The sequence below is a fragment of the Macrobrachium rosenbergii genome, chromosome 13 (assembly GCF_040412425.1).
Source record: "Macrobrachium rosenbergii isolate ZJJX-2024 chromosome 13, ASM4041242v1, whole genome shotgun sequence".
In the NCBI taxonomy this organism is placed as follows: Eukaryota; Metazoa; Arthropoda; class Malacostraca; order Decapoda; family Palaemonidae; genus Macrobrachium; species Macrobrachium rosenbergii.
This window is the reverse complement of record NC_089753.1, coordinates 7,848,621-7,863,701: the sequence shown is the minus strand read 5'-3', so window position 1 is coordinate 7,863,701 and position 15,081 is coordinate 7,848,621. Positions and strand designations below refer to the sequence as shown.

Genomic DNA, 15,081 nt, shown 5'->3' with positions numbered 1-15,081 from the left:
GTAAGTTTTGCTTTCGATGCCAAACACCTAAGACTCTGGCTATGGCTTGTGAACCCCAACAAGAGAGGAAAAACATTAACGAACAAAGTAAAAATGGAAAATGTAAACAGGCAGTCCCCGGTTATGGGCGGGGGTTCCGTTCTGAGGGTGTGATGATAACCGAAAATTGGCGATTTTCGGGGCTTTTTTGGCGATTTTTCAGGGTTTATCGGTGCCAAAAAGTATCTGCGTTAGGTATGTATCAGCGCAAATACCCAATTATTGATGCCGATAAACAGAAATCGGCACAGAAAATTGCTGATTTTCGTCGCTACTCTAGCCCCGTAAAACCGGATCACCGTTAACTGAGCCCACCGTTAACTGGGGACTGCCTGTACTCAGGTTCTCCCCCAAGTGCAGTTCCTCTGGTCTCAGGGTCCCTTCTCCAAGAGGGTGGCTCAGACTCCTGCAACTCCACAACTCCATTCATATGTATACTTCCTCCTAAGCGATTGGCTTTACACTTCACAGTGTCCCCCTGCCCACTGGTCTCATTTGTTCTCTCTTCCTGGAGGAAGGAGGGATCCTTCTATTGATGTCACTCCTGTAATTTGTCATCCACTGAGGAGGAGCAACCCACCGAAGGACAGAAAGAAGGGTGGGTTATCTCAGGGTGGCATCGAGACTGAGTGTGAATTGTCCCACTTGGTTCTCCTTCTGCTACAGAGGAAGCTCTCTCTCCTCCCCCTCCCTGACTCTTGGATGTGAAAGAGTCTCTCTCTCTCTCTCTCTCTCTACTCTGGGACTTAGCTGAAGGGGGGGGGGGGATTAGCAAGGGGCTTCAACCACTTTGTAGGGCTATACTGCTCTCCCTCCGGGCCCTATTCATCAAAGTTGGGGAAGGTGGAGGGTGGGGAAAGGGATCACGTGGGTCACCACATTGGATTCTTGAACCTTCTCAAAGGATGGCTAGCCTCCCTACATCATTGTACCTTTTCAATCTGTCTGGTACAGGTGTTAAAGAATGGAACACTGGAGGGGACGGAGGAGGACGAACAGTCAGTTCCCTAGAGGAGCTGCTCTTCTTACAGTACCTCTTCCCTTAGAGGGACCATTGGGGTAAGCCACCCCACACATTCATCACATGTGGCTTCTCTTGTGCACTCTAGCCCGTAATACAAAATACACACAGAATGAAGGTTCACCACAATCAGAGATATAAATTTACTACAGGGCTTGCCCTTGACCACACAATGACAAAAATCGGGTTTCATAACTTCCATTGTAGCTATCAGAAACACACACAAGGAGAAAACGAAACAAACACGTTGATAGAACACAATGCCCCAGAACACACAAAGGAAGTTGCCCACATGGCTGGGCCACACAAAGGAAAAAGCACTGATATGCCTCCCTTCAGCACAAAAAACTACACACTACACAGAAAAAACACACAGGAGTACTGGAGGAGAGAAAAAGCACTGGAAGGACAAGATTCCTGCAGCAAAAAAGAACAAGGGAATGAACAAGACACACACAAAAGCCAATTTCAACTAACATAAAACGAATATCAGCAATGAATCGCCTGCTAGGACAGGTGAGAACAAAATGGAAGGCACTGACCCAACTCAGGTCTTGGGTGACTCACCGGCCTACCAGATAAGCTTTTGTTTTCAATTCAAGTCAGTAAACAGCCGCAGCACGCCTTGCTCTGAGTAATCCCACTACGAAAGTGTATAGGTTTGTATTCCCGTCAGAACAAAGAAATGTAACTCCACTGGCTGCAAAACTGACGATATGAGAAAATCTTTGAAAGTCAAATTCTTTATCTAAATTTCCGAGAAGAGCTTGTATCTAAATCAGCCAAAAAACAACTACACAAAACTCCAATCTTTTACTACGCTAAAAATCTGCTTACCATTTCCACTCCAGCAACTTTTCTTCCTTCCTTCTTATCTCCAGGAACGGTGCCAATCCAACGTATAACACCAAATCTGTAGAGACAATACATTTAATTTCTTAGAGGGCTATGAGAATTATGCAGAGGCTGTGCACACTAGTTTATTATTCTACTTCAGAATCTATACAGTATTGTATACTATTTCTGGGTAAATCTTAGAAAATGAATATTCACAAAATAGTATATGAAAAAATCTTACACCATTTCAACACATTTTGCCACATAATGTAATTATCTAACATTATTATTATTCAGAAGATGAAACCTATTCATATGGAACAAGCCCACAGGGACCACTGACTAGAAATTCAAACTTCCAAAGAATATGGTGTTCATTAGGAAGAAGTAAGAGGAGGTAAAGGGAAATACATAAAGAAGAGATCCCACTTATTAAAATAGAAAAAATAAATTAATAAATTATTAATACAGGTAGTTCCTGAGTTACAATAATTTGCCAAGCAATAATTTGATTTTGTGACAGGGTTAACAATTAATACCAATATGACAATATTTTGAAAATATATTAAAATTTCACACGACAGGCAAAGGCAGCTGTGGACAATCAGGCAGCGTACGGTGTATGATACATTAGTGCGAGAGGCTGGAATAGGGTACATCTAGCTCTGAGATGACCTCACTTGGCTCTTGCTGTGTAGGAAGTAAAATTATGTCAGTGTTTGTTTGCAATTTTTGCACGTTTGACTGTAAGTAAACTCTTTAAAACTCAAATTTGTGTAATACAGTATCTGTATGTTTGCCAAACACCCAAGTGAGTCTCCTACTGGTAGTGCAAAAAGAAGAGTCATTCCACCACTTTGGAGCAAAAATGAAAATTATCAACCAGTGTGCCACAGGAAAGGCAGCCATGGTAATTGCATGTGATGAGCATCTATCGCAGTCAACAGTAGCCACCATCCTTAAAGACAAGAAATGGATAAAGGATGCTATAAAGGCACCTGTCTCAGTTCATTTGACCATTACATCAAACACGAGGATAGGGCCTTTGGAAGAAATGAAGCAGTTACTGGTCACATGGATGGAGGACCAGATACAAAAGTATATGCAACTCAGCCTCTTGACTGTTCAAACAAAGGCTCGCATGCTTTTCGAGGAACTAAAGAAAAAATATGATGATAACCACAACAAAAGTTTTGTAGCAAGTGCTGAATGGTTTAATAGTTTCAAAAACTGCAATAATTTTCATAGTGTGAAAATTAGTGGTGAAGCAGCAAGTGCTGATGCCTAAGGAGCTGCTAAACTTAGGGATGCTTTGCATAAGATCGTTGTTGATGAAGGGTACTTGCCAGAACAAATCTTTAATGTCGATGAAACAGGGTTGTATTGGAAGAGTATGCCTCAACGGTCCTACATCCATAAAGAAGCAACAACAATGCCTGGGTTTGAGGTATACAAAGATTGACTGACTCTTCTCCTTGGGGGAAATGTGGCTGGGTATAAACTTATGCCATTCATGATTTATCACTCTGAAAATCCAAGGTCTTGAAAAGAATCGGCAAGCATATGCTTCCTGTGCATTACTGTCATAATAAGAAGGCATGGATGACTGCAATGCTGTTCGAAGACTGGTTTGTGCACTAAAAACACCTGAACTAACAGAAGAAAAATAATATCTGAAGAGGAGCAAGTTGATGATCCTGCTGCTTTATCATCCCCCTCCTCTTCCAATTTTTATTAATACATAGCCATCAACAGCCTGACACCGTTCAAGTATGCTGATGGCAGACCATATCTTAAAGAGTACCCCTTACAGTGCATGTCTGATTCTTGTTTGTTAGTCAATTTCTCTTTGTACTGAATTATCATAAGTCAATCTGCACTGAACCTCCAGAATTACCTGATATTAATAATTACTATACCATATATGTATAGAGTATACTGTATAGTGTAGGCTAGGCTAATTCTTGTTTGTGCTATTCAATTTCTCTTTGTACTGAATTCTCATAAGTCAATCTGCATGAACCTGCAGAATTAGCTGATATTAATAATTACTATACAATATGTGTTTAGAGTATACTGTATAGTGTAGGCTAGGATACCATATATGTATAGGTGGTAATGAATACCCTAGTGTAGGCTAGGCTAAATTTTAGATAGGTTTTTTCCAACAAACGATGGGGTTTTTGGAACCTAACCCCATTGTAAGTAGGACAATACCTGTATATAACCTCTATATAAAAATGTACTAAAATATAAGGAGAAGAGTACTGGGGTAGTAATGCACTGCATCTTTGCTTGAACTTTTGAAGTTCCAATTGCACGACATCCTCTGGGAGGCTGCTCCACTGTCCAGCATTGTGAGGAATAAAGGACTAAGGAACTGAGAAGTTTGACAGTGAGACACATTTACTGCATATTGGTGCTGCTGTTCAGCAATTCTGGTTGCTCTCAGCAGATAAAGGGGATCAGGGATCAGTTGTGAATGTGAAAGATCTCTTTTGAAATACAACTTGTGAAAAAGTGACAACGAGAGACCATCAGTCGATGGTCTAAGTCATAACTGCTACTATTAGGAAACAGAAATTTACCATCACAAACCACTCTATTTTAAAGAGATCCATCTCTGCCAGAGGCAGACATCCAAACCAGAGAACAGTATTCTAGCAAAGGAAGCACAGATGACCTAAAACAGGTTGCACTGATCTTATCACTCTTATAGATAAATAAGGCATTACGAACAATACCTAACTTTTGTGTGGGATTTGCTGAAACTTTCATTAGATGTTTCTCAAATGTTATATGCAAGTCAAAAGTTACACCTAAAATGGTTAAAGCTTCAGACTAATTCAGCAAAGTTCCATCCACCCGGAGGGGAGGATAGGTTAGAAAATTTGTACGAGATCTGCTAATCAACAGTGTTTTTGTTTTACTTGAGCTCAGCCTCATACCCTACTGACTACACCATTCCCTGATCCAGTCCAAGTCCTGACTGAGGCTGAGGGCAGCTTCATTTCTCATAAGTTGAGACTTTACTAAACCCACAAGTGTTGCATCGTCAGTATACTGAACAATCTTGTTTTCCAGGCCAACAACATCACTTGTATACACTAAAAATAACAGTGGGTCAAGAACACTATCCTGTGTAACTCCAGACAAAATAGGTCTTGGTTCACTAAAGATCCCATCCACTGCAACTCGCTGCTGCCTATCTGTAAGAAAATCTTGAAGTAATCCTAAAACATATCCGCCCAATCCAAGATTGTGAAGTTTATAAATAAGTGCTTTTTGATTTACTAAATATAAAGCAGCAATAAAATCTATTTGAATTCCTCTGCACTCAAAACCTATCAAGGTTCCCTTGCAAATGGCAAGTCAAGTCTAAAAGAGCATCGCAGGTACCTAACTGCTTCCTATAGGCATATTGACTTTCAGCTAACAATTCTTTAGATTCCACATACCTATAGTTGCTTAAAAATAAGTTTTTCAGCAACTCTGGAGAGTACATGGAGAACAGCGATTGGCCTGAGTTACTGCAGTCTGCAGATATGCCACTCTTTGGAACAGGCACTGTTTTACTTAGTTTGTGCTCATCCACACAGATATTACGTTGACATAAAAACCTATAGAATCTACTTATCTTGGGAGACAAAACGCTAGAAACTTTTCCACCATGTCAAGTGGTGTAACTTTCAACACTTGTTTTTAATACCTTGGAATACCTGAAATTTACATATAACTAAATCTATACTTCCTGAACAATGATACTAATTATAACAGATAAATCAATATGGGTAACTAGGGTATGCATAAACCTTTGGGAGTTCCATCCCTGTCCTTTAGTGACCACCATGTCCAGCAGGCAGTACCTGAATTAATTTCATAATTCTTTAGGTAAAGAATTATAGTCAAACTCAGCCTTTTTGGCCACTAAGGCGGTGGCCGCGTAAAGCCGGGAATCTCTGCACAATTGCCACAATTCTCTAAATACGCCACGACAGTGATGACGAAATGTCTCTTGATATTTTTTATACTAACTAAATATAAGGTAATTATTCTGTTTTATAATAAAACTTCATACGTTTAAGAATGACTAAGTTTTTGCTGGGGAAATTAAAATTATTAAAAATGTTTTCCTGAGATTTGATAACACCGCTGTGCTGGGTCAGTGCGCCATTGCCACCTCAGCCCGACAAGGTCATTCCGTGTCACTAACCCACCATGGAAACATCTCCTACTTCTCGCTGCCCCTGCCTGCACAGTCAAGCGAAGGAAGTAATCTACAATGTCAATCAGTACTTTTTAGATGAAAAGGCCAACGGTGCACCTTTGTTACCAACCACTCAAGCCCTTGCTTGGACAGCCAAAGTAAGCGAAAGGACAGTTAGAAGGATTTGCTCCAAAGCAAATCAAGAATGGTGGTCAGAGGCTGAACACAAGAAACCTATCTTCCATTCACCGACAAAAACTCAGCCTACAACAGTTACGAATTTTGATGACTTTGATAAGTGTGTCCTGAGAAGAACTGTACTGGAATTTTATGAAAGAAATGAAATCCCTACACTCTACAAAGTCACGGAAGAATTAAGAGATAAAATATCTTACATTGGTAGCACTGAGTCACTTCGAAGAGTTCTGTTGCAGATTGGCTTCCGATTTTCGCAAGTTGGTGGCCGCAAGTTCCTTATGGAACGAAGTGATGTTGCTGTTGCTCGCACGAAATTTTTGAGAGAGATGCGGCAAGTCAGACAGTCCTTCGAAAACTTCGTTTTCCTTGATGAAACTTGGGTCAACCAGAATTACACTGTTGCAAAGTGTTGGACTGACATGGCTCCAAACAAGCAACAGGAGTAAAGCCGCCTACCGGAAAAGGAAATCGCCTCAACATTCTTCATGCAGGAACGAAAGAGGGCTTTGTCAAGAATGCTGAACTATTTTTTCAAGCAAAAAATGATGGTGATTGTCACAATCAGATGAATGCTGCAGTTTTCGAGCAATGGTTTAAGACTCAGTTGTTACCCAACATCCCCCCGAAGTCTGTAATTGTGATGGACAATGCATCCTACCACTCGATGGTGCTTGAAAAAACCCAACATCATCTTGGAGAAAAGAAGCGATAAAGGGCTGGTTGATAAAGAATGGTGGACATCCACGTGACGACATGCTGAAAGTGGAGCTCTATGACCTCGCCAAAAAAATGTGTAATGGAAAGAAAACTTGCGTGATTGACACACTTGCTTCAGAAGCAGGACATAAAGTTGTACAACTCCCGCCATACCATTGTCAGTACAACCCGATAGAGCTCATATGGGTTCAGGTAAAAACTTACATTTCCAAGAAAAACACATTCAAAGTTGCTGAACTTAAGCATTTGGTTAAAGAAGCTTTAAGCACTGCGACAGTGGAAAACTGGAAGCAGGCAATAAAACACATGGAGAAGCTTCAGGAACAAGATGCAAAGCAAGATGTAGCGGTTGAGAGATTTATCGAGTCATTCGTCATCAACATCGAGGAGAGCTCAAACGACGAATCTTCTGATTAAACACCATAGAGAGGATTACGCCTACTGGGGAAACCTCTATAAAAAAAAAAAAAACGCACCTAGACTTTTACCTCCATGGTGGTGTGGAAACAAAGCCAAAATGAGAGCAAAGAAGTCTGAGAGAGAAGTCTGAGAGAGAGAGAGAGAGAGAGAGAGAGAGAGAGAGAGAGAGAGAGATGTGGCGGAATTACCTACCAGGGGAGATGTGGCAACTGTGCGAAAAATCCAGGCTAAACAAGGCCAACGCCTTAGCGGACTAAAAGGCTGAGTTTGACTATAGTCCACAATTGCTAGAAACAATTGGCAATAGGATGATGCATAGCATTAATGCTAAAAGTGCTTTCTCCTTGGCTTCAACATGGGACACCTGATGGATGACCTTGGTTAAAAACCAACAAGCAATGACAAATGACAGGAATCATTGGCCTTTGTCAGCAAGGGCCTGCACATTACAAGGAAATTGCTATCCTTTAGTGTATTTAGAAAATGAATCTTTAGTGGATTCTGCCATGTAAATGAATAAGCACAATTTAGAAAGGGTCCCAGTCCCAAACATATGGGGTGGCATAAATCTCCCAGTTTGTGAATATACTAAGAACCCTACATCAAATTGGAAAGACAGAACATGTAAAACATTAATTCAAGAAATATGGAATGGACACCTTACTGTTTGTGAACCATGGCGCAGAGAAATGTGAAAAGAGAAATTTGAAGGAGGCGATATGTATATTTTTTCATAAAAAGCATTTGGAACTGGTACAGGAGGAGTAGGCAATGTTGTTAATGCCAAAAACAGAAAAGGTACTGACTTACTGGCAGGCAGTGAGCAACAGATTACTGCTAGAAAGACTGGAATTAAAACGGGCGAGTAGACTGTGTGCTCCACAACAACAAATAATATCTCCAAGGAAATAAAAGAAATTTTTACACAGAACTGCAGAATGTTACAAGTGAAAAACCAGAAAGAGATATGAGAATTATAGTTGATATGAATGCAAAAGGTTAGGAAGGTGTAATGGGTAAGGAAGGCATAGGAGAGACTGCAAAACTGAGTGCAATTTATTAGTTAATGTGCTGCAAATAATTTGGCAGTTGTAGACACTCATTTCAGCAAAAGGATATCCATAAGTACATTTAAGACATTTCCAGCTGGTAGCCAAAGGAACCAAAATAATCACATAGCCATCAACTGAGGGAGGAAAAGAATACTGGGGATGTTAGGAGCTCCTTGGTGCAGATGTCATCAGTGATCACCAACTTTTCATTGCCACACTAAAACTGAAATTATAAGCACCCAACAAAATGTTTGATAGAGTATCTTGGTTTTATACAGTACGGTTTACTGGAGATGAATATCAAGACACTTTTTCAACCTAACATCAAAATAGATTTGAAGTTTTAGAAAAATATCTGAGGAGGGGGCAGGTAATCAATTAAGGATTTTGACAAAGGAAAAATCTATTTCTGAGGCGACCTGTGTCACCCAGTGAAATTACCATTAAGCACTAATTTCTAGGTATAAGTATTGCTAAAAATACCAGAGAAAAAGCTTATCAGGAATGCTGGGGTTACTACCCCCAGTTCGATCATCTACAATCAAACAGATGTCGGTATATATATGGGTGAGTGTATGATGTCACTATCACAGGCCCCTGCTCTGTAGAAATCTCCAATGTCAAAAACCCCGGAAAGTGAGGAGCCGACCTACAGCCAACACTCACCGCCCCGCCAATCAACGCCTCCAGCGCCATCTTGAATCATTCCATTCTAGCACGCCATCATAAAACCCTTTGCTTGTGCTTGTGGTTTTTCCTTGCTTTTTTGGCCCATTATGTCTTCCTTGCAGGATTTCACCGCTACTAAGTTAAGTACCATCTTCTTGTGGGGTTTGTTAGTTATTGAGGCGTTTATTTGACCTCTAATTCAATATTACGAGGTGAAATATATCCAGCGCTCCTCCGCGTTAAATCTCACCTCGGCCATATCGGCCTTGTTGGAATGCCTTAGCAGCGTGTTTCTGCGGGTGTTTCACTGTGTTATATATATTTTCTATTTTGTGTTTCTGTGATTTTACCCCTTCAGGAAGTTCCTTTTGGATGGATTGTTCTTTTGTGGTGCCAGTATCTTAACATAATTGTATTGCTTGGGAAGCCTCTCCCCTCTCGTTTTTGTGTCGTTTTATTTGCTCTTTTCGTAGGCACTTTCCTCTCATGTTGAAAGATATATCCTCCAAGGTGGTACTGTCTTGCTAACATTTTAACTGATATATATAGTGATGGATGACATGTATATTTTTGGAATTTATATCAATCTATTGGAAACAGGTACTGGGATATGGGGTAACAAGACAAGAACATTAAGTATTGGATGAGACCTGGGATATAATGAGCATAAGGTACTGTATGTTTAGACAAATTCCCAGGAGAAGAAGGATGCAAAGTAGAACATGGTAGGTACTAAAGTCTGGATACTGAAGCTAAGAAAAAATAGGAAAAAATGCTTTAAAACACGCTTTTATTAAAATGCACTAAAAAGTAAAAATAATTTTTGAGACAATTAATCATATCTACAAAAATAAAAGGTAAATAAACATGGAAAGAAATGCTACAAGAAAAGAAATTTTCTTACAGGCAGTTAATCATGTCTACAAAAATATATTCATCAGAAATTATTTCGGCTTACGACGCATGTTCGACGACGCTGGCGTCACGATCCGGACGGAAGAAATATGGCCCCAAAATGGCAGAATAATCATAATTTGAAGAAAACTCAATAATAATGAAATGCTACAGAGCAAAAAGTAAGGTTTTCTATGATTTTTGAGTTTTCATAATAACACGGAACCCCAGAAACCGGGACCGCTAACACTAATATTGTAATACTTACCTGATCACCTGAATTAGCCCTGGTCACTGACCAGCCCAAACTATATCCCCATAATTTTACCCACAAAGTGGGTAATTAACTGTCAGCGTTATCAATGCTACAGAAAAAGTCTTGTCAAGTGAGTTACCTGAAGTACCGTTGACAACGCTGCTGCAAATCCCTGCCGACCAAGGCTGAGATCCCCAGTTGAGTTATTCACTATCCAAACTGAAGTGGGGAGGAGGGTGAGAATCATTCAGGTGTTCAGGTAAGCATTACAATATTAGTTTTATTATGAAAACTTCATATTGCAATACACTCCCTGAACACCTGAATTAGCTCGATTAACAAAATTTTAAAGGAGGTGGGATCAATCTAATTCAGCCCGACCTGTTAACGGAAAAAAGCAGGTAACTCATTATCAGCCTACTATGTGTAAATGAATGTGTCTTCACCTGGTTATTCAACTCATTAGGTGAGGATGCCTGTAGAGAGAGTACCCTGATGTCAGTCCTATGTCTAGGGTATTGTCTGAGTCAAGCTGCCTCCCATGTGGTATTCTATACCTCTTATGAATGGAGGGGAAAAGACGAACCTCCCACGTGGCTATTCAGAGCCTCTCGTATGGAGGAGTGTGATGAACTTCCCATGTGGCTATTCAGAGCCTCTCATGTATGGAGGAGAAGTTGAGTGTGCAGGATCTTCAAGTTCTTCACAGCTCGCTGAAGCAGATGGCTGTGCAGAAGAGGTTGAGGATAATCCAACCTGGTCATTCGGATCTGCCTAACCTCAAAGGCCTAACAACAAATTAATACTCTCAATATGAACCCCAACCTCAAAGGCCTAACAACAAATTAATACTCTCAATATGAACCCCGACCAACAGAGACTCTTAAGTTCATTAGACTACCATTAACTACCTAAAAACTTCCCACACCCTGACATTACAATCTAATTACAAAATCGAGTTGGCCGCGACAAAAAGACCCAGCGAGTAACCCTTCCCCCAAGAAAACCGAATATCTCTGAGGTAGAACATTGTGAAAACCGACATCAACTTCCAAGTAGCCGCCTCCAAGATCGCCACACTGAAAAATTCGTCAAGAAGGCTGAAGAAGTAGCCAATCCCCTGATACTACGCGCCCTTGCACGCGAAGAAGAACTTGAGGGCTCCAAAAGCGATGAAGAACCCTCTGATGCTTGACTAATAACCTCTTGCAAAAAGAAACTAATTGCATTTTTGGAAATGGGAAGAGATGGATATTTAGGGGAAACAAATAAGGTTCTCGGACGAGTCAAAAGTTTCTTGGTGCGAGACAAATAAACTTTAAGAGCACTACCCAGACATAGCAGCATTTCAGACGTGTGACCTGCTATGAAATCATCCAATAACGCAACTTTAAATGCTCTAGGAAGAGGATTCGTCTCCAATTCGGATTTAGCAACAAATTCCAGTAAGTACGAGAGAAAAATATCCTTCCCCGAAAAGGATACTGTCTTAGACACTGCCCAAATCTCTCCAATTCTTCTTGCTGTGGCCAGCGCAACTAAAAACACCCTTCTTGGTTAACTGCCTTAAGGACAATGACTCTAAGGGTTCAAATGATGAACAGCTTAACAAACTTAAAACAGCCTTTAAATCCCACAAGGGCGCCCGAAGCGGAAAAACTGGATGCTCTATTTTAAAAGATCTTAATAGATCGTGTAAAATTCTGCTGGTTGAAAGCTCAGGTAGATGAAACCGGAACACGCTACTGAGCATCGACCTATAACCAGCAATAGTAGAATGAGATAGATTCTTTTTCTTTCTCAAAAACAAGAGGAAGTCTGCTACTTTCGCCACTGACGGACATGAAATACTATGCCCCTCTTTTCGGCACCAACAACGGTACATCGCCCACCTGGCCTGGTAAAGTTTCCTAGTCGAACTTCTCAGACAGAAACACAGTCGGCGAGCCACTGCCTTTGAGTCCTGAATGAAGGGCTGCTTGCTGGACAGTCTCCAAGCAGCTAGCTTCAGCATGTGGAGGTTCCGATGGAAGTAATGGAAATGTGGCTGTTTAAGAAGATCTTTCCTCTCTGGAAGGAATGCTGGGACTTCCGTCAACATGTCCAGAAGGTCTGGAAACTAAGGTCTTCGGGGCCGGAAGGGGCATATCAAAGTCATCTGCGTGTTGACACTGTTTCTGAGTTTGATCAGAACTTCCTGGATCAACCTCAAAGGAGGGAATGCATACACTTGCAGGTTGTCCAAGGAGTGCAGCATTGCATCTGTCCCGCAGGACATGGGGTCCGCTACTGGGGAGAAGTAGACCGGAAGACAGAAATTTAACCTGGTGGTGAAAAGATCCACTGTCGCTGGCCATCTCTTCAACAGAAGCTGAACTTCCTCTTGAACTAGGGCTCATTCCCCCCGAAGAACTTCCTGCAAACAACTCAAAGTGTCTGCCAATACAGTGAGTTTCCCCGACATGAACTGAGGGATGAGAGAAACTCTGCGGTCCTCACACCAACGGAGAACTCTTTGTGCTACATTGTTTAATGCTTGTGATTTTGTTCCCCCCTCTTTCTTGAGATACGACACCTCCGTAACATTGTCCCAAAACAGCGCTACTATCTTGTTGCTTATTTGCTCTGAGAGGCAACTTAGAGCCTCCTCTACTGCTCTCAACCCTCTGAAATTTATGGACTCCTCTCGATCCAGATCCCTCCAAAGGCCTCGGGCCTGAGATTCCTCAAGGGTCGCACCCCAACCCTGATCTGAGGCATCTGTGTACAGATGAACATCTGGCAGAGGTCAGATGATGTTCTTCTGACCACCACCAAAGATCCTTCAGGCAAGAATCGTCCCAGACCATGAACGCGTTCTCTTCCCGAAAGTCCCAGCAATTCCTGAGACACACCTGCAGAGAACTCATCCGGAGACGAGACCCTGGAACTAGAAGCGAGAGGGAGGACATTCGACCAAGCAAGCTTTTCCACAGGCTCAATGATTGAGCTCTGTTCGACAGGAATACCTCCAATTGGCTTAGAATCGCCAGAATCCGCTCTTCTGTCAGGAAAGCCCTCAAAAGACTGGTATTAGTGAGCTTTTATCTAAACTGACTTGAATTCCTAAAGTCTGGCAGAGGTTCAGTAGGAAATCCCTTGCCTGCAACACCCTGTCCACAGACGAAGCCTGAACCAACCAACTGTCGAGATATCTCCTCATCCGAAAACCCCGACGATGCATTATGTCCGAAATAGGAGACGTAGCCTTGTGAAGACCTGAGGTGCTGTGGTCAGACTGAAGCAGAGGACTTTGAACTGGGATGTTCCAGTTGGACCTGAGAAACGAAGGAACTTCCAAGATTCCTGATGAATCGGAACCTGGAGATACGCATCCTTGAGGTCCACTGAAATCATCCAATTGTCTCTCTGAACCGACTGCAGCACCGACTGCGAAGCTTCCATGTGAAACTTTGTCAAGACTATCAACCGGTTGAGACCTGAGAGATCTATAATGGGTCTCCAAGATCCTCCTGCTTTTGGGGCCAGGAAAATCCGGCTGTAAAAACCCGGAGAAGGGGGAGCGGGCCCTAATGCTCCCTTCTCTAAAAGGGCTTGGATCTCTGCCGCCAGATCCATCCCCTTGATGGAGGATGGGGAATAACTGGGAAGGTAAACTGGGGAGCCAGATAGAGAGGATGAGAATGAAAAGGGACTCTGTACCCCTCCCTTAACACCTCCACTACCCAACTCTCTGCACCCCACTCCTTCCAGATGTTCCAGAAGGGAGCAGGGCAACCTCCTACAGGCGAAGGGAACATCTCCTACTTTCGAAAACCCTTCTTGAACGAAGAAGGTTTCAGACTGAGGCAGAAGTCAAACTCTTGGAGGCAAAACGGACCTTCTTCGGTGATCTTACGGGGGACTTGGAACACGAACGCTTAGCTGGAGATGACATTCTGGGCCCTTTAGGAGATCAGGAACTTTGAGCTGCTACCCGAACCAAAGCCTGTTGTGACTCTACTGCCGATGTCGAAGACACAAAGTTTACCATGGAAGAGACATCCTCCTCCCTAAAAAGACTGTTGCTGAGCACAAAGGGAGCCCTCAACAGAACCCTCTTATGAATCTCTGGATAATGAGGAGGCAGATGATTCAGAAAGAAATCCCTCCTCTTCTTTCCAAAGAACGTCATACAGCCCACAGAAATGTTAGCCTGGTAAGCCAACCCCATAGAAACTGACGTGATGAGGTTATCAAACAACGCAGGATCGGAGGAAGTATACCCATCATGTTTAAGGAACCCCATTAACCCAGACAACATCCACATAGAGTGGGACAAGGCCTCCGACTGGCTGTGAAAGGTGTCCTCCAAGATACAAGCCTCCCTAGATGTAACTGAGACCAGACGATTTGATGAAGGAACCCGAGAGAGAAGAGCCTCAACAGATTCGTTGAGAGGAAGCCTGACACCCGCAGAAGGGTTACCCGCTACCTTGTAAAACCCCTTCTGAATAGGAAGCAAGGTTGAATCCTGCTTACCCGACCTGATAATAGCAGCTAACCTACAGTCTGCCTCCCTCAATGCCTGCTCAACTCGGCCACACCAGACCAGATTCTTTGATGTTTGAGAGACTACTGGTTTTGTTGCATATAGTGATTTGAACATCACTTGATTTGGTTGTGTAGGCTCCTCAGGAGCCTTGGACTGCAGATAAAGAGAATGGATAAAGTCCACCATCTGCTTATACTCACTCTCATTAGCTGGAGAAAAACTAATATCCGGGTACTG

At 42.2% G+C, this 15,081-nt stretch overlaps 1 protein-coding gene across 10 annotated transcripts in view; it reads right to left on the bottom strand.

Annotated features, from left to right (window-relative positions):
- CYLD (ubiquitin carboxyl-terminal hydrolase CYLD) overlaps nt 1-15,081 on the bottom strand; it is a 187,976-nt gene that overhangs the window by 123,798 nt on the left and 49,097 nt on the right. For all 10 annotated transcript variants that reach the window (XR_010854997.1, XM_067114158.1, XM_067114153.1 and 7 more), the window contains one exon: nt 1,898-1,973. Coding sequence is in view for 9 of the 10 variants with exons in the window: in XM_067114158.1 (XP_066970259.1) it covers nt 1,898-1,973 (76 nt within the window). In the remaining variant the exon portion in view is untranslated. The remainder of the gene's footprint in view (nt 1-1,897; nt 1,974-15,081) is intronic.